The following is a 22,140-nucleotide window of genomic DNA, read 5'->3' on the forward strand; positions in this document are numbered from 1 at the left end:
ACATTATGTATAAGTACAGGGAATTCCATAAGGTATTTGTTAAATGAGTTTATACCTGTCTGTTACTAGAGATGAACATAAGCTGGCTACACAGTGATCAAACTGTACTCCTAGTTATAGTGATGACATTCAAATTCAGAATAGCTGACCTGAATAAAATGACATATTCAGCTTTTGAATTCTCCAACTCCAATTCTCCATCATACTTATGTTGAATGTTTATGATGCGTAGAGTAGGACATTATTAAATTTCAAATTATGCCTGTTGATATCAAATAATTGAATAGAATTTTGGATTACCTTTGAGTCTGGCATGATATCTACAAAGCTTAGATAGTTATCGCTCCATGATTCATCTTCAATTGTTTCATATGAAAATTATTTATCTTAGTTTCTCCTGATTTTCTCTTTCCAGCTCTTTGCAGTTGATATTTACTAAAATACCAAATTCATGCCTATCAAACCTTTGTATTACAACCCACTATCATGTGTTCCAAGTATTTTATATAATCCAAAAGCAAATTTTAGCTTATTATTTGAAATAAACAGGATATTTACAGGGGAGAGTCCTGAAGAATCCCAATATAAGATTCACCTAAGACAAACACAATTCTAAGGAGAGCTGAGTGAAAATTGGTTTTCCTATTCTTTCAGGATGTTTGTCATTTCAAATAATTTTCCATTCTGTATATGAATGAAGACAAGCTCCTTTTTTTCTTCATGAAAAAACAAAATACCTAATTACCTGATGATTATGAATACATTTGAGAGGTGGAAAACTCAAAGTCAATTCTCTGTTCAGAATCAGATGGAACTGGGATGTAAACCAAGGTCTCCTACCTCCCACTGGGAAAATAAGCTAACCATTCAACTGTTACCTGTATCAGGATGAATCTTGTTGTCTGTTTGTCTCTCCCATTCATTTTGACCAGAAATTCCATCCTAGACATGAAAATTTTCCTACATAAAGTTTTGGTGAAACGAATGTGTTTCTGTAGAAAGTTGCAATTTCAAAAAACTGGTACTTCCCAACAAAAAAACAGTTTTGTCAAAAAAAAAAAAAAAATCCATGACCAGCTCTAATTACAAGTTGCAGGCCAAAGCTTTTATTGGCATGACTCTGGGACAAGTTCCTTACTCATATGTGGTGAGGCCACATGCAGATGATCCCAACTGAGTGCCAATAAAACCTTTACAGTATGCCACACCATTATGGATTCTGTATATGCTGTGATGTCCTGGCCCATACAACTCCCCTTTTTCATTATTCTGGCAAGGCATGGGAAACGTTAAGATTTTTAAATTAGGGCCTCTTATTACATCTTACCAGAAGCCCCACACGTATATAAAGTGCCAAATTCTACTTTCTGATGCAAATGTGGCTAACAAGGATCAAGTTTTCTAGAAATGGGTATATAGACGGTTATATTCTTGCTGTCATTTGAAATTTGTAAAATGCCAAGAGCTGTAATACTCTTCCTTGAAGATCTTTATTTCCACATATTTTTCTTTGTTGGTTCAAAACCCCAAACCCAAAAGACCTCCTTTCAGCTTAAGATCACTTATAGAAGCTATTTCATCAGACTACAGAGCAATATGAAGCACTCCTTTTTTTGAAGTGCTGGAGGCTGAGGAATTAGACTTTGGGTTCCCCCATGTTAGTGGACAAAATTAAACACAGGCTGAACAAGTTACAGAATAGAAATCAAGTTCTGTTTTATTAGTAGTTCTCTTCTTTGGAGAGAACTACTGAACAACCTGGACATAAGGGAGAATGGCTTCCTTTCAATGCCCATGTTCCATGTAACATCATTGCCATTTTAATCCCTTTTAAATCAAAGCTGTCAAAAGACTAACCCAAGAAAGCCATTTATGTATCTGCATTTATTCCAGAAAAAAAATCTTTACTGTAACATAGACCTGTGTTTAAAAAATTTTTTTTTCCCTTCAAACTATACCCCACATGAAGATTAGCTTGAAGGCTCAAAACAAGCAGATATGATAATATGCTGAATATTTTTCTGCTCTTTTACATTTTTAAGGTTTTCTCCAAACAACAGCTGATGAGTTTTGCTTTTACTATGCAAGAAAAGATGGTGGCTTGTGCTTTCCAGATTTCCCAAGAAAACAAGTGCGAGGCCCAGCTTCTAACTATTTGGACCAGATGGAAGAATATGACAAAGTGGAAGAGATCAGCAGGTTCATAAAGATAAATGATGTTTAATCTAAAAAAACTGACAAATCTTTGTGGTTTTCACAGTGAATCAGCTCAGTCTGTGCTTATGCTTAGCAGCTGTGTGCTCCAGATGTTATTTTCTTCTGCTGCTGTTAGTGTATTTGAACTTTAAGACTTTTCAGTATTTAGGTTACTAACAGTGTATTACAAGCCTGGCTTCTCTATGATTCATACATACTTCAACAGATCGTAAAGTTGGGCCAGAGCTAGCAGGATGAAGTTCAATGCAGATAAATGCAAGGTGCTGCTCCTTGGGAGGAATAATCAAAAACACAAATATAAAATGGGTGACACCTGGCTGGATGGCAGCACTATGGAAAGATAAACAAGTTGATAGTACCTCTCTCTTTGGCACCGGTTAGCCCTCATCTGGAGTAATGTGTGCAGGCCTAGGCTCCACAATTTAAAAAGGACACAGAGAAGTTAGAGAGGGTCCAGAGACAGGCAACAAAGATGATAAAAGGCTTGGAAAGCAAGTCATATGAGGAGAGGCTGAGAGACCCAGGCATGTTCAGCTTGTGAAAAAGGTGCTTTAGAGGAGACACAATAGCAGTCTCCATGTACGTGAAGGGATGCCATAAAAAAAAGGGAAAACACTTTTTCTCACTTGCTGCAGAAAGGACGTGGACCAATGGCTTGAAGTGGCAGCAAAGTAAGTTTAGATTGGATTTCTGGAAAAAAAAAACTTCTTCAGTGTTAAAACAGTGAGGCAGTGGAATAGACTGCTTAGGGAAGTGGTGGACTCTCCATCACTGGAGGTGTTCAAGAAGAGGTTGGTCTGTAGGAATGTTTATGTTCTATTATCAGTATTTCCCATGCTTCTGGACTTTGCTGGTTACCCCCTACCCTGCTTTCTGGTACATGTGTCATGGTGTTTTTAAGATTTTTTCAGAGGCATTGGGTGTTGGCTGCAGCCAAGACTGGAGATTTTGACTGGGGAGTGCCAGTGATCCAGCTGGGACCAAAGCCAGAGGCTCCTGGCTACAGGGTCCTGCCCCTCTGCTCAGGGTCAGATTGATTGCCGTATTTGGGGTCAGAAAAGAGTTTTACCCTGTGGTCAGATTGGTATGAACTCCGGGGGGTTTTCCCTTCCTCTGTAGCAAGGGTTGTGGCCCTGTACCTGAGATCTCTTGAGTACATATTGGCAACATTTCATAGAAGCAGGATACTGGCTGCCCTGGTTCTTCTGATTTATCTGCGGTAGGTTGCAGTGTTAGGTCTTTGTTGTGTCAGGGTTTATAGTAGTCTTATGTAAAATTTAGAATGGTTTGTATACAATGGTTTGGATAGGGAGGATCCTGCCTTAGGCCGGAGGTTGGATTTGATGACCTCTGGAGATCCCTTTCAGCCCTACTTCTCTACAATTCTTTGATTCATATGTAAGGTAATTGAACATCCCAGCTTAGCAGGAATAGTCCCAGATTTCACAGGCCAGTTGGTGAAGATTAAAGCAAGAATCCCAGAATTGCAGAGGCATTGGGTACAGTCTGGTGGGGAGGCAGAGTGATGTGGTATGCCAGGAAGACAGGCAGGCAGGCACTGCCTGGTGCACCATGGTGCTGTGCTTCCGCTTGCAGCTGTGCCAGTAACTTGGGAAGTGGTGGATGTCCTGGATTTCCCATAGTCCCATATGGTCACCCTATTCATGTGTGTCATTTTGGCCTGAATTCTGTAACTACTGGTAGATAGCATCTGACAGAAGTATTTTCTCTATATTGATATATTATCAACAAATTCTTTCATTATATAGTATAGGACTTTCCATTTTTTCTCTTCTGAATTTTCCACTGTTGTGAATAAATTGGATTAGGATATTTAATAATAATGCTCCAAAATAAGTCATCCACTTAAAAAAGATTTTAAGTGACAACTTTTGTTAAATTTTAAAGTTGTTAGAATTTACAGTGCTTACTTTAGGGCAAAATTTTCCTAAAATATTAACTTTCCTGCCTTTTAACATATTTTCTCCTTCTCCCCATCTTCTATCTCAGATCAAGTTATACTTTCCCATAGATCTCAGTAATAAAATCCCAAATTATGCTCTTGGATGTACACAGATTACTTCCATTGACTGGGTACATTTGAAGGGAGAACCTGTTTGGCCTTTTTTAACTAACGTTGTAGTACAATTTCAAGACTCTCAAATTTTAGTTCTTGGGGTGGGTGGGGTGGGAATATATACTGGTTCTGATAACTTTATTTTATTAGAGAAATGAAACAAAGTTTTCACTGTTTTATTTTTCAAATTTCTTTAGAAAACACAAGCACAACTGCTTCTGTATTCAAGAGGTTGTGAGTGGGTTGAGACAGCCTGTTGGAGCAGTGCATTGTGGGGATGGATCTCATCGTCTCTTTATCCTTGAAAAGGAGGGATATGTCAAGATTTTCACTCCTGAGGGGGAGATAATGAAGGAACTTTTTCTGGACATACACAAGCTTGTTCAAAGTGGAATAAAGGTTGGAATTTTTATTTCTCTCTCACTATTTGTATAGTTTAATCTCATTATGCACACTCACCATGCACATTTAATTTCATTCAAAACATTCATGGGTAAATGGAGTCAGGGTTTTTTCAGGAAAATATTTTAATTTAAAAAGACTATTTGAGAATATAGGAATCTCTCTAAAATATGGCAGAGTTTCAGCTGACAAAGAAAGTGACTTAACAAAATACTCTTTTTTCTCAAGTGAAATTTTAATCTGCCATCCACCTTAAAGATACACAAAGATATATTACACCAGAATCAACATTATCTCTACATTTATATTATTCAGGCACGATTATCCTACCAGTGAAGTGCATGGAATTTTGCTATTAACATAAATGGGACCAAGTTTGTCCCATTTAAGGAATTTAAGGAATTATTCTAATTTGAAATGTTTATTACCAATGGTGTGGTAGAAGGAAACAGGAGGGATACTTCTCACCACACCACCTAAGAAGGAGGAGCTTTCTTTTCTACAACCTATCCAAGAATGTCTCACAAACTATCCATTAGATTGGGAGCTGCTCTCCAATGATTGGTACACTGTGTGTACCTAATAAAGTTATTTCATCTCCAATTGCAAGCCCAAATAACAACTGTCTGTAACAACTCTCATTAAAGTCAACTGAAAGTCTATTACTGACTCTAAGAGGAGCTGGAGTAGACCCCTGGTATTTGGCCATTAAAGTGAATGTGGTGGAGTTTTTTTAAGCAGGATTTCTGGTGTGACAAAAAATCATGGGGTAAGTAAACTGTTAGGCGACTTGCAAGTCTTACACAAGATATTCATATGGGAATGGTCTATATTTTATTTCAATGCTTACTTACTGTCATGTATACTACTGTCAAGAAGCAGCTTATGTCACAAAAGTCTCCTTAAATGACTGAGAGGCAAGACAATCAGGACTCATAGTAGAGATGGTATCTTTTATTAGACGAAGAAGATTTTTGCAAAAAAATTTCTTTAATTGCAAGCTTTCAGGCACAAACATCCTTCATAAGGCATTGGAGAAAAGATTATAAAAGTTCTCCTGGGTAGAAATGAAGAGGTTTTTGTGATATCTTTTACTGAACCAGCAGTGTAGTTGGAAGAAATATTGGAAAAACTTTTGGCATAAAGTGTCTTTACTTAGGGATGCTTCAGCTAGAAGGGTCCTCTATGCCCAAAAGCTTGTCCAACGTCTCTTCCAACTATACAGTTGGTCCAATAAAAGATCCTTCTCTCTCATACATTTCTTGGAACATCACAACTACAACAACATGCCAGCCTCCTTAGATGAAAGGATTTCACTTGCTTCTTGGCATAATTTTCAAAAACAATGAAAAATGAGTTACATTAATCAAAATAGCACAGCGCGTGGTAAATAGTCATTTTATATTTCAGATATAACACCAATGGCCTGGTTTCAGATCACCTCTTTTCAGGAGGAGTTTGGATGATTCTTGGTTTGAAACAGAGTAGTGTATGTGCAAAATATGACTCTGTTTAAAATAAATACCTAAGTCCTATGATTTTGTGATTCATTTAACCATTTCATTTCTCTCTGTGGAGGAACCTTCAGCTATAGAGCTCCAGGAGAAGAAAAAAACAAATTGACAAAATATACAACAAACAAAGCATCTACATGGCACAATATTATAAGCAGTATGGTCACGTTAGTGCCAAACCCCATTACACTCCTTCTGAGTAAGCTTAGGTACCTATATATGGCACTACATTGTATTTTAAGACATACCACCAAAAAAAAGTGTGATGGTGAAATGTAATATAAAGCACTAGGAATACCATGATGAAGAGCATTATATAGATCACAGGTTGGCCACATTTTATGGCACCAGACCAGAATGACCCAGCTTGGGTCCAAAGCAGGCTTGTGCTAGAACCTAACTGCAGCCACTGCTGCAGCTTCTCCCCACTGCCACTTCTCTCCACTACCCAGTTGCAGTGCAGCATGGGCAAAGTGCCGTCCTGCCTGGCCACAGTGCTGTGCAGCACCCCCAAAGCCCCATCACCAACGAGCACTGCCAAAGCCCCCACTGCACTGGCAGGATCCAGTGGCTCCGTGGGCCAAATCTCGCCCATAAGCCGTAGGTTGCCAACTCCTGACCTAGATATTAGTAAAGGATGTACACTGGAAAATGGGCTGGGTTTTCCAACAAAGCAATCTCAAGTTACTTTCTTATGTGCATCCCAATAAGTAGCTTGATTTTTCAAAAGGACTAAGTGCCCAGCAGCTGCTACTCAAATCTGTGGGAATCACTTGAGCATTCAGCAATGTTGAAAATCAGCTAAGAGATACTTGGCAATTTTCTGATGGAAAGATTTTTTCATTTTCACCGTATACATAGTTCTGTTAACAAGCTTCAGTTACCTGCAAAAGTAAGAGAGAATAAATAAAGCCAAGTCATCTCTAATAATTATTCTTAAAAGCTCTTAAACATTTAACAGTATCTATCATAACATATGACATCTTGTGGGCTACCTCCCTTCCCAAGCTGGCTGACATCCTTGTGGCCATACAGTAATTGTTTACATAGTCATACTTCAAGGGCATTTGCTACTTCTTTCTTTTATCTCGAAATGTGATTTAAGAGGTAGATACCAGTAAATAAGAGTGCTCTTTTATGGCCCAGCTTTCCAAAGGATCAGTAGCTAGTGCCCATGATGTACAGTCAAGAATATCAGAGTATCTCTTAAAGTTTTACATATTCAAAGAGTGAGAATTATTGAACCAGTCCACTGTGCCTTGCTACTACATACACTATTTACAGATTTTTAAATGCATAGTACAGTATTTCTCCAGAATCTTTGCCTATTTTGCTAGATGGCAAAATAGAACTTTAATACATAGATGTTGGTACTATTATCCATGAATGGCTAGGGTCTTTAAAGGCAATGTACCTGTATGTAATCTGTCTGAAGAAAGGATTTTTTTTTCTCTACAGTACAGAAGACATATTTCATTTCCATTAATGTAAGTGTAATGGAAGCTACTTGTGTATATTTTTCTTATGAACAACAGGCATTTTTATACATGCCTTGGAGGTAGAGGGTGGGGTGCTTTAATTAAAGTGGTTCTGAGAGCTGCTCTAATTAAAGTGCCTGAATTATCTCGTGAATCAGTGTCCCCATGTTTCAAAATGGCAGTGGGGTGCTTTATCTAAAGCTGGTCAAATGAGATTCAGTTAAACCACTCCCGCCTCCATTTTGAAGTGTGGGGACACTGATACACGAGACACAGGGGATGGCTGAAGCACGGTAATAACCACGCTTTAACAGACTCTAATTGTAGTTACAGCACACTGGAGCAGCCTTTGGGGTCATGTACAGGCACCCATGAGTTTGATTCTCCTCTTACACCAGCATTAATCAAACATAAAATGAAGTCACTGGAATCTTAGTAATATGTGATCAGGCCCAAAATATTCAAGGTGAACTGTTTTTGAAATGGTGTAAAGTCTTTTCTACTGTTTTCACATTATTTTCACAAATTACTAGACTTTTAAAGCCAGAAGGGACAACACAGTTATCTAGTCTGACAAGTCCTGGATAACACAGGTCATATTTTTACCCTGGCATTGAATATGCAGATTGTCTATTGAAAAGGATATAAAGACAGTTTTCACATTTTGTAAAAAATATCAAATTTAACCCAAAAACATCTTAATCCAATAACAATTTTATTTGAAGAACGATCATATAATAACACCCCTGAAAACAGCAGTTTAAGACTTTTCTGTTTAATTTGCATTAACAAACACATACCCTCTAATCACTACAATAACAAATTATGATTTTTTCAAATTTTTATGGCTGTAACTTTTATCTGGCAAAACATAATTTTTATACATCTGCACATGAATTAATCATAAGCAACAATTAGGGGGCTGGACTTGATGATCTTCAGAGGTCCCTTCCAGCCCTAATGTCTATGTAATGTCTATGAAATACCGTTAGAAAGGTTTTTAAACTTGTGCTTTTTTAAGATAGCTCAGACTAGAAGGATAAAGGCAAAACTGCAATGAGTTAACCATTCTCTTCATTTTGTGCTGGTGAGGAGGAATGTTGGTCATGGTAAGCCTATTTTAGACGGGTAGACAGAAGGACGTGTTGCAGTACAAATAGCCATGGAGGTTGGTCCTAGTCTGACTAGCATTAGTTCCCTTATCACAGTATTTGTATTCAGATCCATAGACGGGAAATCTATACACTGGAATGAAGGGAGCCACTGGTTATATTGTAAAGTTGGGCTGTGAAGAAGCCTTTAGATTGGATCCGGCCCACAGAACTGCACCATCTGGTTCCCTGGGCTACTGATGGACCAATGAATTTCAGGATGTGGCCAGTGATGGGTGGGACAAGGAGCCCTGGAGTCCAGATCTCGCTAGAGATGCAAGGTGAATTTGACATCCCTGAATTTGACAATCACTTGTGCTAGCAGTAGTGCACGGGGTTCTATGCCAAAGTGCTTCTACTTTTCTAATGTGGTTGGTAAGCTATGTATTTTGACAGTCATATGAAGTTGCTCAATCTACCCAGAGTTTGCAGATAGTGATCAATGATCCTCCTATGACGCCGGTACCTTCATCACCAGCAGTGGATTTGACACCACTTACATACTTTGGTTGGCACCACTTATATACTTTGTGGACTTCTGGCAGCTGTCTTCCCCTCCAAAAAAAAAAAAACAACAGAATAAAGGAAGTTGGTATATACATTCAGAATTACATGTTGTGTTGGCACAAGCACATTAAAACTAAGCTTGTATTTCATCATAGCAGGAAGATATGCTCTTGTGTCAAAGGTGGATGAACTGAACCCTATGGGAGGATTCTCAAATACAGAGAGATGCAAGATTCATGGGGAAAGAAAAGCCAAACCCTAGAGACCCCTGCCCAGAAACAACTTGTTTCTTCACACCTCCAAATCAGTGATCCTCACTGGCAGCCTGGCTGGCAGATGTGCTCTTCTAGCATTGCATTTTCTGACCTGGCTGTCCTTTCTGCTTGTCTTTGGTAGCCATAGATAGAACTAAATGACACAGCTGCAAAATTAACTTTTGCTTCCAACATATTTTGGACCCACTTTACTCCAGACACATTAAATGAGTATTTTTGGCTCAAACATTTCTACCCTTCCTAGCATTGTCAGGACTTCTAATTAGCCCACCAGCAGCACTGAATCAATACTTACACATTGATTCCAGTTTAGGAGGTAGTCTATGCAGGGTAATGCAGTGTGCCTTAAAACACTGCTGCCCGCCACAGTAAGTTTTCTTTGTAGACACGTCCTTAGTTTCCCCTTAACTTATGTAGGGGTCATAGGTGCCCAAACTTGGTCCAGCTGCACCAAACCTCCTGGCTTAAAACACTTCCATTTTAAATATTCCACCATCTAAGGTATTTATAGACCTACTCCAGGAGTCAGGGGGCACTTTAATTAGAACAGCTCTGAGAGCCACTTTAATTAAAGCACCTGAAGCATCATGTGTGTCAGTGTTCCCACGTTGAAAAATAGTGGCAGCAGCACTTTAACTAAAGCTCGTAAAATGCCCTGCCACCATTTTTCAGCATGGGAACGCTGCTACATGTGATGCTGGAGTCTCCTGAAGCACAGTAATTACCATGTTCCAGCAGACTCAATTAATTGAGTCTGCTCCAGTGCACTGCACATGTATAAGCACCCTAAGTTTAGGTACTTCTGTGACCAAATTGGACCTTAGTCTTCATTTCATGACAACACAGGTGAAGAGCTCACCACTTCACATGGCAGTTTGTTCCAGGTATTAATCACCCTCTTTGTAATTTGAATTCGTCTGGCTTCAGTTTCCAGTTATTGGTTCCTGCTGTGTCTTTTTCTGCCAAATTAAAGATCACGGTATTTTTTCCCTGTGAACATACTTACAAACTGTAATCAAGTCACCTCTCAATCTTCTCTGTGATAAGCTAAACACAATGAGCTCTTAAAATTTTTTCTCCAAGTAAGGTTTGCATCTCTTCTCTGCATGTCCTTAAATTTCTTAACATTCTCTTTAAAACATGGATGCCAGAACATAGTTTAATTTTAGTCTCTCCAGTGCAACCTACACAGGTAAAATCATCTTCCTTTTCCTACTCACAACTTCCTTATTTGTGCACTGCATTATTCTTATTGGCTAGCATTGCAGAGAGAATTCATGTTCAGTTGCCTGTGCACTGTGACTCCTAAATCCTTTTTATTTTATTGTACCTTTTGGTATCCATGGCTTTGTATATCTATTGACCATGGAATTATAGGATCTACAACAGAACTGCATCCTAAGTCATACTGTTCTGTTTCATTTGATACACAAATTGTCTGAAGCAGAAATCTTAGCAAACAGGGCATCCTTAAAACTGCCTTATAGAGATGCCATGCCAAGTTATATTGTAAGGAGATCAACTCTTTTTAAACAAATAATTATGTTTTAGTAGTAAGGATAATGAAAACACTATGATAAAAGGACAAAGTCTTTGAGGCCTCTGAGGAAAAAAAGAAAACTCCAAAACAGAAAACATATGTCAGTGCAATGATACTGAAGATAGGCTGTTAACAATATATGAGCTAGACTTCTTGACCTCAATCACCTTCTGCTTCACCCCCAGGCTATGAATTTCTTTTCCTTGTCACAATGGCTTAAAATTTAATAGAAAGTTTCCCTAAATCTTAAACCACATCTGCACTTTTGTTTCTTCCTACTTTCAGTTTATCTAGTAAAATGGACTGTGCATGCTTTTATGATTCCAGCATTTTTTAAGTGTGTTATATTCATATAATTTGTTGCAATTATTTTGACAGTCAGTTCTTTTCTGAAGCAAATTAAAGATACACATTTGTAACTTAAGTTATTTTAAGTACATGCGTTCAGTTTTAGTTACTGAATCCCTCCTTGTCCTAATGAACATATAAAGTTTAGCTAAATTTGATAGTCAATTATTGTCAGAACTTAAGTTCCTCCAATTGAACAAATTCTTACTCAGAAATAGATCCACTGATTCAATGGGCTTGTTGTGAGGAAGAACAGCTGACCAAATATCAGGGTTAGGCTGAAAAGAGAAACATGGGGCATAGGTAGCATAGGCCCATTTTTTTCATTGGCAGTTCAAATGCTTAGCAAAAACATACAAAAGGTTACTAGCGGGTATTAGATGTGCTACCTAAAAAACCCTAAATATTCCAAAGCTGCTTGGGCCAATCCAAAAATGAGCTCTTTACCTCCAAAAAGTGTTTTGCACAAGGCCACAGGGTTAGCATTGAAACCTTTACTCTGTCCTGTGTGTTTTCACAACACAATTTAAGTATCCCTGAGATCTGCAGAGGTTGTGATCTTGATTTACCATAGCACTTACATCAATATTTAACTTTAACAAGGTGCCAGGATTTAAGGAGGTGCTCAAGTGTTTTTTGTTTTGTTTTTTTCCTAATTATTGCCTGAGGCATCAGAATTTGAGCCCTCAACACCCTAATGTGTGCACAGGACTCTTTTTAACCCATTTTTCATCTTCCAAAACAAAGTCTCTGATTCAAGCTTCAGCTTCAATATCTCCCCTGTTTTAATGATGGCATGTTCAAAAAAATTTTTTAACAGTATATAATGGAAAGACAATTTGTTTTCACTGTCTTTATGCTTAGAAATGGCTAAAACAGTTTTCTTTAGGCTTTCAAGAAAAGCTCACCTTTAGTCAGAGAACAAACAATAGAAAGTTTCAGGAAGTTATGAATAACTTAAAATGAGGTATGAAATGGATGCTGTTATTTAACCTTAGTTTATAACTGTCACTGCCAAACTTCCATAACAAGACAGCGAACTAAGTTTACAATGTAACCAAATAATTAACGAACAATGAGACCAAAATTAACTGCAACTCAGTGAGATACATTTTTAATAAAATCAGTGTCATTCTATTTCTTCATCTCCCAGGGGACAGACATGAGGGGCTAAATCCTACTTTGCCATCTGTACTCGCACAGCTTTTAGGGGTCTAAGTCACTAAACAAGATTCTGCTTTGTTCTGTGTAACAGCCTGAATACCACTAACATGCCGAAATTCCACCCTGTGTGGCTAAGCTTACCCTACTGCACATACTGCCACTATGATATCTAAAGGTAAACCATATCAAATCTGCGGTATGTTGAATGATGTTAAAATTAGAACATGCTGTTGTACGTTAAGGGTTAATACCATTTCTTGCCTGCACTGCTCCGACTTGCTACTAGGGCGCTGGTGAGCAGGGAGGGATGGCTAGCAGGCAGGACAGGACACTTGGGTTCTATTCCTGTTCTGGGTGAGCGGGGCTGGGAGTGGTGCATCCTGGGATGCACACAACTTGCTTGTTTTATCTCCATGGAGCAGACCGAAGTTACCCTAACACAAGCTAGATAGCATAACCCAGAGTTAACCCTTGCCTGAAGTGGTATATTTTTGAGATGCTCAGAGGGCACTTAGCACAAGTTAAAGAGCTTTAAGGTGCAGACACAAAGGCACTTTTACACATGCTCCAAGTAGAGGGGATGGGGTAATGCTTTAATTAGAGTGGCTCCAAGAGCCTCTCTAATCAAAGTGCTGCCGCATCTCATGTATCAGCGTCCCTGTGCTTAAAAATGGAAAAATTTGATGAGCTTTAGTTCAAGTGCCCCCACTGCCATTTTTAAGCATAGGAATGTTGATGCACTGGAGGAGGCTGCTGGAGCATGGGAATTGCCAAGCTCCAGCAGATTTGATTAATCAAGTCTGCTTTGATGCACTGGAATTCCACTTGTGCATAGGCACCCTTATGTTGTAAGGGCCCTTAGTATGGTCTGCAATTCAGCTGCTGCAATTCATTTTCTTGTGATGAGGAGCATAAGTATCATGAAAGTCTCTTGAAATTGTAACTGGCAAAACCCCCCCTTAACTGATGACTGTTTAACACTGCTCATAGCATGGTGGTATGAGGCCTTGTGTAAGAGTGTTCTTATGAAAGAGCTGGGTTCTAAATTCATATCTTCCCCCAGCAGATTTTTCAACTGTATTCACCCATTTGCCATGATCATCTCCTAGTCACTGGGCAGCACAACTGGGAGTACCCTTGTGATTAAGTGAAGCCACTGGACAGCTAGGAGAGAAAAAGTAATGGGACTACCTAGAAGGAGAATAAGCAAGTGGGAGACTGAATGTGGTTCAGTGAGGTGAACCACATTCATCACCAGGGATGACTATACCGCAGTTGCTAGGGGATGCAGGGGGTTGGTCAGAAAGGCCAAGACAGAGATGGAACTGGGACTAGCTTCCTGGATCAAGGACAACAAGAAGTCCTTTTTTAAATACATAGGGGGCAAAAAGAAGGTACTGGGTAACGTGGGACCCCTGAAAGGCATGCTGGGAAATTTGGTCATCACACCAGATGACAAAGCTAACCTATTTAACGACTTCTTGGCCTCCATTTTCCTAAGCAGGGACCGGATCAACCCCCGCCACTGGGCCTCCCTCCCAGGCACCAGGGGAGGTGCACCTAGGCCAAGGGTCAGTGAGGATCTAGTCAGGGAACTTCTGGAGGGACTGGATGTATTTAAATCAGCTGGTCCTGATGATCTCCACCCCAGAGTGCTGAGGGAATTAGCTGAGGTCATTGCGGGACCCTGGCACAGCTTTACGAGCACTCGTGGTACTCTGGTGTGGTGCCAGAGGACTGGAAGAGAGCCAGCGTGGTTCCCATCTTCAAAAAAGGGAGGAAGGAGGTCCCGGGAAACTATAGGCCACTTAGTCTTACCTCAATCCTGGGTAAGCTTTTTGAGAGAATTATTCTGGCAAATGTCCACAAGGGGCCAGCAGGGGAGATTACGCTTAGGGCCAACCAACACAGGTTCATTAGAGGCAGCTCCTGTCAGACCAACCTGGTGGCCTTCTATAACCAGGTCACCAAATCCTTAGATGCAGGGGTAGCAGTAGACATAGTCTTTCTGGACTTTTGGAAGGCCTTCGACACTGTCTCTCACCCCATTCTTGTTAAGAAACTGGGGGACTGTGGTGTCAACACCTACACAGTCAAATGGGTCACCAACTGGCTGGAGGACCACACCCAGAGAGTGGTGGTGGATGGGTCATTTTCGACCTGGAGGGATGTGGGCAGTGGGGTCCCCCAGGGCTCAGTCCTCGGGTCCGCACTGTTCAACATCTTCATCAGTGACTTGGACGAGGGGGTAAAATGCACCCTGTTCAAATTTGCTGATGACACTAAGATGTGGGGGGATGTGGGCATGCTAGAAGGAAGGAATAGGGTGCAATCAGACCTAGAAAGGTTACAGGGGTGGGCAGATGAGAACAGAATGGGTTTCAATGATAACAAGTGCAAGGTACTGCACCTGGGGAGGAAGAACCAGCACCATACCTGGCTGGGGAACTCCCTTCTTGTCAGTGCAAAGGCAGAAAAGGATCTTGGAGTCATCATTGATGCCAAGATGGACATGAGCCGGCAGTGTGGGGATGCAGTCAGGAAGGCCAACCGCACCTTGTCATTCATCCACTGATGCATCTCAAGCAGGTCCAGGGAGGTGATCCTCCCCCTCTATGCCGCACTGGTCAGGCCGCAGCTGGAGTACTGTGTCCAGTTCTGGGCACCGCACTTAGAGGGATGTGGACAACATGGAGAGGGTCCAGAGGAGGGCCACTCGCATGATCAGGGGACAGCAGGGCAGACCCTATGAGGAGAGGCTCTGGGACCTGAACCTGTTCAGCCTCCAGAAGAGAAGGGTGAGGGGGGATCCAGTGGCCTGTTACAAACTAGTCAGAGGGGACCAGCAGGCACTGGGGGAGTCCCTGTTCCCCTGAGCACTACCAGGAGTGAGTAGAAATAACAGTCACAAGCTGGCAGAGGGTAAATTCAGATTAGACATCAGGAGGCGCTACTTCACTGTCAGGGTGGCTAGGATCTGGAACCAACTGCCAAGCAAAGTGGTACTGGCTCCTACCCTGGCTCCTTGTCCTTTAAGACAAGGCTAGACAATCACCTTGCTGGGGTTGTTTGACCCCAGTACTCTTTCCTGCCACGGCAGGGGGTCGGACTTGATGATGCATCCTTATAGGCTCGGCAGTGCTACGTTGGATAGCACTACAGAAGAAAGAGACTTGGGGGTCATCATTGACCACAAGATGAACATGAGCCTGCAATGCGATGCTGTGGCTAATAAAGCGACCAAAATGCTGGCTTGCATCCATAGATGCTTCTCGAGCAAATCTCGGGACGTCATTCTCCCCTTGTACTCGGCCTTGGTGAGGCCGCGGCTGGAGTACTGCGTCCAGTTTTGGGCTCCACAATTCAAAAAGGATGTGGAGAAGCTTGAGAGAGTCCAGAGGAGAGCCACGCGCATGATCAGAGGTCAGGAAAACAGATCTTACGATGATAGGCTGAGAGACATGGGACTCTTTAGCCTGGAAAAGCGTAGGCTCAGGGGTGATCTGATGGCCACCTATAAGTTTATCAAGGGTGACCACCAGGATCTGGGGGAACGTTTGTTCACTAGAGCGCCCCAAGGGATGACTAGGTCGAACAGTCACAAACTCCTGCAAGACCGTTTCAGGCTGGACATAAGGAAGAATTTCTTTACTGTCCGAGCCCCCAAGGTCTGGAACAGTCTGCCAGCGGAGGTGGTTCAAGCACCTACACTAAACACCTTCAAGAGTAAATTGGATGCTTATCTTGCTGGGATCCTATGACCCCAGCTGACTTCCTGCCCTTTGGGCAGGGGGCTGGACTCGATGATCTCCCGAGGTCCCTTCCAGCCCTGATGTCTATGAAATCTATGAAATCTGCTCAGGTCCCTTCCGACCCTACTAAGTATAAAGCTATGAACAATTGCCCTGAGAGGGAGTGCTCCCTTTCATTACTATTTGTGCAATTTTGCATTAAATAATTATTGGAAAACTGTACAAACAGCACTGGGAGCAGGGAGTAAATTCCTCCACACAGGGCTTGCTGATTGAACCTTCTACCTATAGGATGCAAGTATATGCTCAGACTGTTTGGAAAGCCTGCTAGTGATAGTCAAAGTCATGGAGTACATCTACATGAGATACTTCAAAGCACATTAGACTAATTAATGCACAGTACAGCATTACCATCTACACATGTGCAGCAATTACTGCCATCAGTCTAATGTAGTGTGCTGAAGTGCATGTATAAACTCTGACTCAAAGCAAATTGCCAGGCCACAGCTGCTGCCTGGCTAAGTCCCAATCTCTGCAGAGCAGACGGAGCTGTCCCAGCTCTGAGGGCAGCTGCCTTCCAGCCATGTGGAGATCGGGACTGGTCCCAATCTCCACATGGCTGGGAGGCAGCTATCTCCAGAGCCGGGACAGCTACCCCAATCCTGTGGGGATTGGAACTGGCTTCTATACCTCCTGCTGCTGCAGGGGTGCAGAACAGGGCAGGAGCAGCCCTGGACTGAACTGCTCCCAATAGGCACATGTTCAGATGTGTGCCCAGGCACAGTTTAATGCTCTTGAATTTTCTGCAAAGAAAATTCAGGTGCACTAATTGCATATAAAGGCATTTCCATGGTGCTTCTTCATGAAGGAAAGGCCTCTTGGCCTCCTTGGATGACATTACCTAGAATCCCTAACAGGAAGGAGAGTGTGTCTGTATTTGCAGGGAGGCAAAGAAAGCCCAATGGATTGTTAGTAAGTCTTTTATGTGAGAGACAAAAATCTTTGCGGGTTATCTTTTTTTTATTGGTCCAACTATAGTACCCTCCCTCAGACCTCTGGCAGTACCCTAAAGGCCAACACTGGCCCCTGTTTGCCCACCCCATGCCCAGATGCTGCTTGCTATCCACTCACAGCCCTGCCCCATCCACCTGGCCAAGCATGCCCTGTCTGCCTGCAGTGGTCCCAGCTGGTCTCCATCTGCCCTCTCCATCCAGCACCCTGATGGTGGGTGCAGGGCAGATGGGCTCAGACCAGATAGTTTCAATTGCCCCTCTCCTCCTCCCACTCCCTCCCAAACAATACGTCAGCCAAATTCCTGAAGTGGCACTCTAGCCAAAATAATTACCTACCCCTGGGCTGGAGTGTACTCTCAGTTACACTGATGCACTCTCTGAGGCCACTGTTACCAAGTATAAATCAGAATAATGACATTACTTACTGCACTACTCCAGATATATGATGCTTTTAGTATTAAATATTTGACAGTTAAAAAAACATAAACAGGCCTGGGTGTGTAGGAGCATAACTCAAGACTCGCTTCTTCCCAAGGCAGTGCCTACTGAGTTAGGCCACCTCTTGCTTATTCTCCTTCTGGCCCAATTAATCTTTCCTTGTTGGCTGCCCAGTGGTTCACCTTCAATAGGAGGGAATTGGCAGTACTTTTGGTCTATCCTGACCCATAAGGTGGTAGTTAGGATATACTACTAGGATATAGGAAATGTGGCTTCAAAGCACAATGAGGTTGCAGGATGCTAGAAACCAAGTCTCTTATGTCTGAGATTAGTGCTATAGCCACTAGATTATTTATGGAGGAGGATGTAAATAATAAGGAAGTCAATGCTGAAGTCCATTATGTAGATATTTTCATATTCAGGTCCTAAGTATAACTAAGGACAGTGTAAGGCCTGGGCAGGGCTTACACTAATCTTCACATGACAATATCATGAAAGACCCTTGCCTCCGTACATGGGAATAACTTGTGTAAGAAAGAGAAAGCTTCAAGTTTCAATGCATGGATTTTTATCCAAATTCTTGTACTGGAGGGTGGTGGAGATAAGTGTTTAATTGCTCCTCTTTTAAGCTCCCTACACCCCAAGGAAAAATACATAGAGGTTACACTTACTATCACTCTATTATCTGGCTTTACTGGTTGCTGGAGACTTGATAATTGAGGTGGTTACCATTCCTATCACCTGAATATCCTCAATGAGCATTTTACAGCATGCCAGTAGCATAACTGAGAGGGAGCAACTGGGGCAGCAGCCACAGACACTGCCTTGGTGGGAAGGGAACGGGGGAGCAAAAATAGCTGCCACTGTAACTAACAGCGGCTGACCACTCTGCTGTATCACCCAGACAGCCCAGCGCTGCCCCATGGATCACAGCTGCCCTGGTATGCTTCTGTGGTAGGTTATGTTGTTTTGTAGGCTTAAGAGACAGATGGAGGACCAGAAAAGGCTACCTGACTCTCTCTGCGCAGCAGGAATTCTGACAAGTCATTTTGTCGGCACTTCCTGTGGGAAGTGGAGCTCCCTCCTTCTGCAGAACCAGGCTTCTGTTTGCACGTGCTGGAATGCATGCAGCCCTCTAAAATAACCATGCTACGTTATGGAATGCAAACATGACATGTGCCATTTATGGACAATTTTCCCTTCAGGACCGTCAACTTTTTTTTTTTTTTTGAATTTTGCAATCCATGTTTTCTGAATCCAAAGCTGCAGCTGTACAGCACAGTGCATTTCTATATTGAAATGCCCCATCTATACTGGTAGAAATATAGCTGCATTATCTCAGACTAATTATCCTTTCCAAGAAGCTGGCTATATATTAGCCAGGTGGAGCAGTATGCTAGTATGGCTCTACTAATTCCTGTACCCAATCTAGCTTGTTCAGGACTAGCTTCTTTGTGGTGTTCACACATATCCCAAGTTTAGCTTAAGAACAATTATAGCCTGTATAAAGTATGCAAGTAAGCACAGAGGGGAATAAAGTTGACCACAGGCATATGAGAAAGATGTTCATGTGGGCCACTATGCTGGTTCTTCAGGGCTACTCTTGAATAGAAATAAGAGAGTCACAGCTATGGGTTGGGGAGAGGTTGAATATGCTAGTATGGCTTTACTAATTCCTGTTCCCAATCTAGCTTGTTCAGGGCTAGTTTCTTTGTGCTGTTCAAAGTTACTACTTGGTGAGTCAGGAGTTCTCAGTGATTCAAATGTCAGGATGGTAGCAGTCAGGCTCTGAGCACACCAAACCAAATACCTGTGGCTAAACCTCATCTGCGACCAGCACACTGGGAATTTCAATCAAAAGATGGCCTGAAGTTTTGAATGCTGTGCCAGATTGAGGCAGAAATCTAGGAAGCACAAGGGGCTAAGAATAAGAAAAAAAAATAAAGAAAAAATAAAAGAATGTAATTTTTAGGAAACCCTAAAGACAAATAAAATACATTTTTGCCCTGGGTTTGCTATAGCACACAAGCAAATTTCTTAACCATGACCCTGGGAACATATTAGTGCACATTAAAAGAAGGATGGGGTTTTTATGAAGCGATGAGTTTTTGTGAGGATTTAATTTACTTCAGCTGGATTCAGACAACTTTAATGTACACTCACTGTTTTAATAGAAAACCATGACATGCTGGTGAAACATACCTGCTTCTTCCATTGACCTTTTATAGAACTTGATTTTATTCCTAAATAAGAACCCACAATAGTTTTTTCTTAAGAGGTTTGCATTTTACCATCATGTAGCAATACTGTTTGCATGCAAAATAGTGATCCTTACAATTGTGAATAGTATATGCCTGAATGCTCTAGAGACCTATTTTTTCTGTGAGAGATTGAACTAGATAACCATAACTCAAGCTAGCAATTTTGGAACGCTGAAATGACTTTCAGGTTGTAAGCTGAGCAGATGAGGAATTGTCTGTTTATTCTAAAGAAAACTGAATCAACAAAACACTGTCGTTTCTGTTGATTTTGGGCAGCGTGTCCTAGATTTGAGGAGCTGAGAGGGGAAAGAAGATAATACTTTATCATTTTACATGCACATGTGTAGATTTTAATGTTCTGTGTTTCCTTGAGAGGAATCCCATGGTGCCAATTAACCTAACTTATTCCAAAACAATTCTCTGTTTGGAAAGAATAATTTTCATTGTGGGTGTTCCTTGAAATTGTATGCCTCATACCCTGTTATTACTGAGATGTGTGTAGTGCAATTGAGAGTGCCAGTTTCTTTTCCATGCACTGTATAGATTATAGCTGTATCCCACACACAGTGCTAGATAATCCCTGTTTTAATTTTGTTGTATGTACAAATCCTTTTTGAACATTTAGCAATTTTAAAAATGTAAAAGACCGGCTTCCTCTAGTACGTCATTTGTTAAAACCAAATGATTTATTTAGAAGTGATCAAAACCAGTGAATAACGTGGTAATTTTCTAATTAACAGAAAACTATTGCTTTTACTAAAGCCTAGCAGGCAGATCATCATATTCTGGATAAAAAGGCTGTGAAGACACACAGATAGGCAGAAAACTGTGGTCTTAAGCAACACGGTTCCAACCACATTTCCTCTGATGGGTGGAGGTTGGACGGGCCTCAGCAAGTGGAAGATGTGGCCCTCTCTAACACTATGGACATCCAAAATTGATGGAGAGGTCCTGAATATCTCAAGGTATACATAAAGGACAAGAGCTCTCCCTCAGCATGCCCAGTTCTTCAAAAAACACCCCTTATATGCAACTCCTTCAGATGCCACATTCCCTTGGGAGCACCACATGCAAAATGGGTCACAGTTCCCCCTTTTAAAGGGATTTAAAGATATAGAACAGAAAAACCTTGAGAATTTCTCCATAATGCCACAGAGCCAGTTTCCTCTAACTCTCCCACCACTCTCTCTCAGAACCTGTGAGGCCCCCTTCTTCACACAGAGGAACTTCAGTTGGGTTTGGGAGAGGACCAGCTCCCTTCCTCTGACAGATTATTGGCTAAATCATCAGGTTTTCCACTCATTTTATCCCCTCTGCAGTTAAAATGGGAGAGGATGATCTGGCCCTAATTTCATGGTTTATGTGTAATCTTATTTTTTTAAACAGTCAGGGCTAATTTTTCCCATTATAGAAAAAAATAAAAAAAAAAATAACTCCAAAAGAAAGAAGAAACCACTTAGTAGCTGACACTTATTTTTGTTCACTAACTGTCAGTGCCTGCATATATTCTCGTATTTCTGGAGTTTTTAAGAAATTATTCCATAAATCTCAATAAACCAATATTCATTCTTAGATTTAATTTAGAGAATGGAATATATGATCTGTGGGATACAGCACTGCAAAATACTTTTGGCCATTTGTTTTTAATTTGCTGTAGATATTTTTAAAAACCTTGATCTATCTCTACTGGCACCGAATCACAATTCCTAAGGTTGAATTTCAAAGATTTTTTTTTTGAACTAGCTAAACAGCAATCAGTTATAGGCTGAATGCTCTAACTCAGAAATGTAAGAGGAAGTACTTAGCACAAATTATTCTTGTTGTTCTAAAAAATTCTGGCCATTAATTTACATGAGCCAGCTTCCTGATCTTTGTGACAACCTGGAATACAGCATTCTGAGCTATCACAAGTACCAGAAATTCCAGCAAAGAAATGGGCCGAACCCACATGGGTTTAGGTAAGTGGCAGTTAAATATATCAGGAGGTTTTGCCTTTTTAAATA

General features: G+C 41.1%; 1 protein-coding gene across 3 annotated transcripts in view; it reads left to right on the forward strand.

Annotated features, from left to right (window-relative positions):
* Positions 1-22,140, forward strand: part of HHIP (hedgehog interacting protein) — a 124,515-nt gene that overhangs the window by 18,570 nt on the left and 83,805 nt on the right. For all 3 annotated transcript variants that reach the window (XM_090036317.1, XM_090036318.1, XM_090036316.1), the window contains exons 3-4: positions 2,043-2,199; positions 4,492-4,693. In XM_090036317.1, the coding sequence (XP_089892443.1) occupies positions 2,043-2,199; positions 4,492-4,693 (359 nt within the window). The remainder of the gene's footprint in view (positions 1-2,042; positions 2,200-4,491; positions 4,694-22,140) is intronic.

Source organism: Crocodylus siamensis, chromosome 2 (genome assembly GCF_052110815.1).
Source record: "Crocodylus siamensis isolate JL-2025a chromosome 2, ASM5211081v1, whole genome shotgun sequence".
In the NCBI taxonomy this organism is placed as follows: domain Eukaryota; kingdom Metazoa; phylum Chordata; order Crocodylia; family Crocodylidae; genus Crocodylus; species Crocodylus siamensis.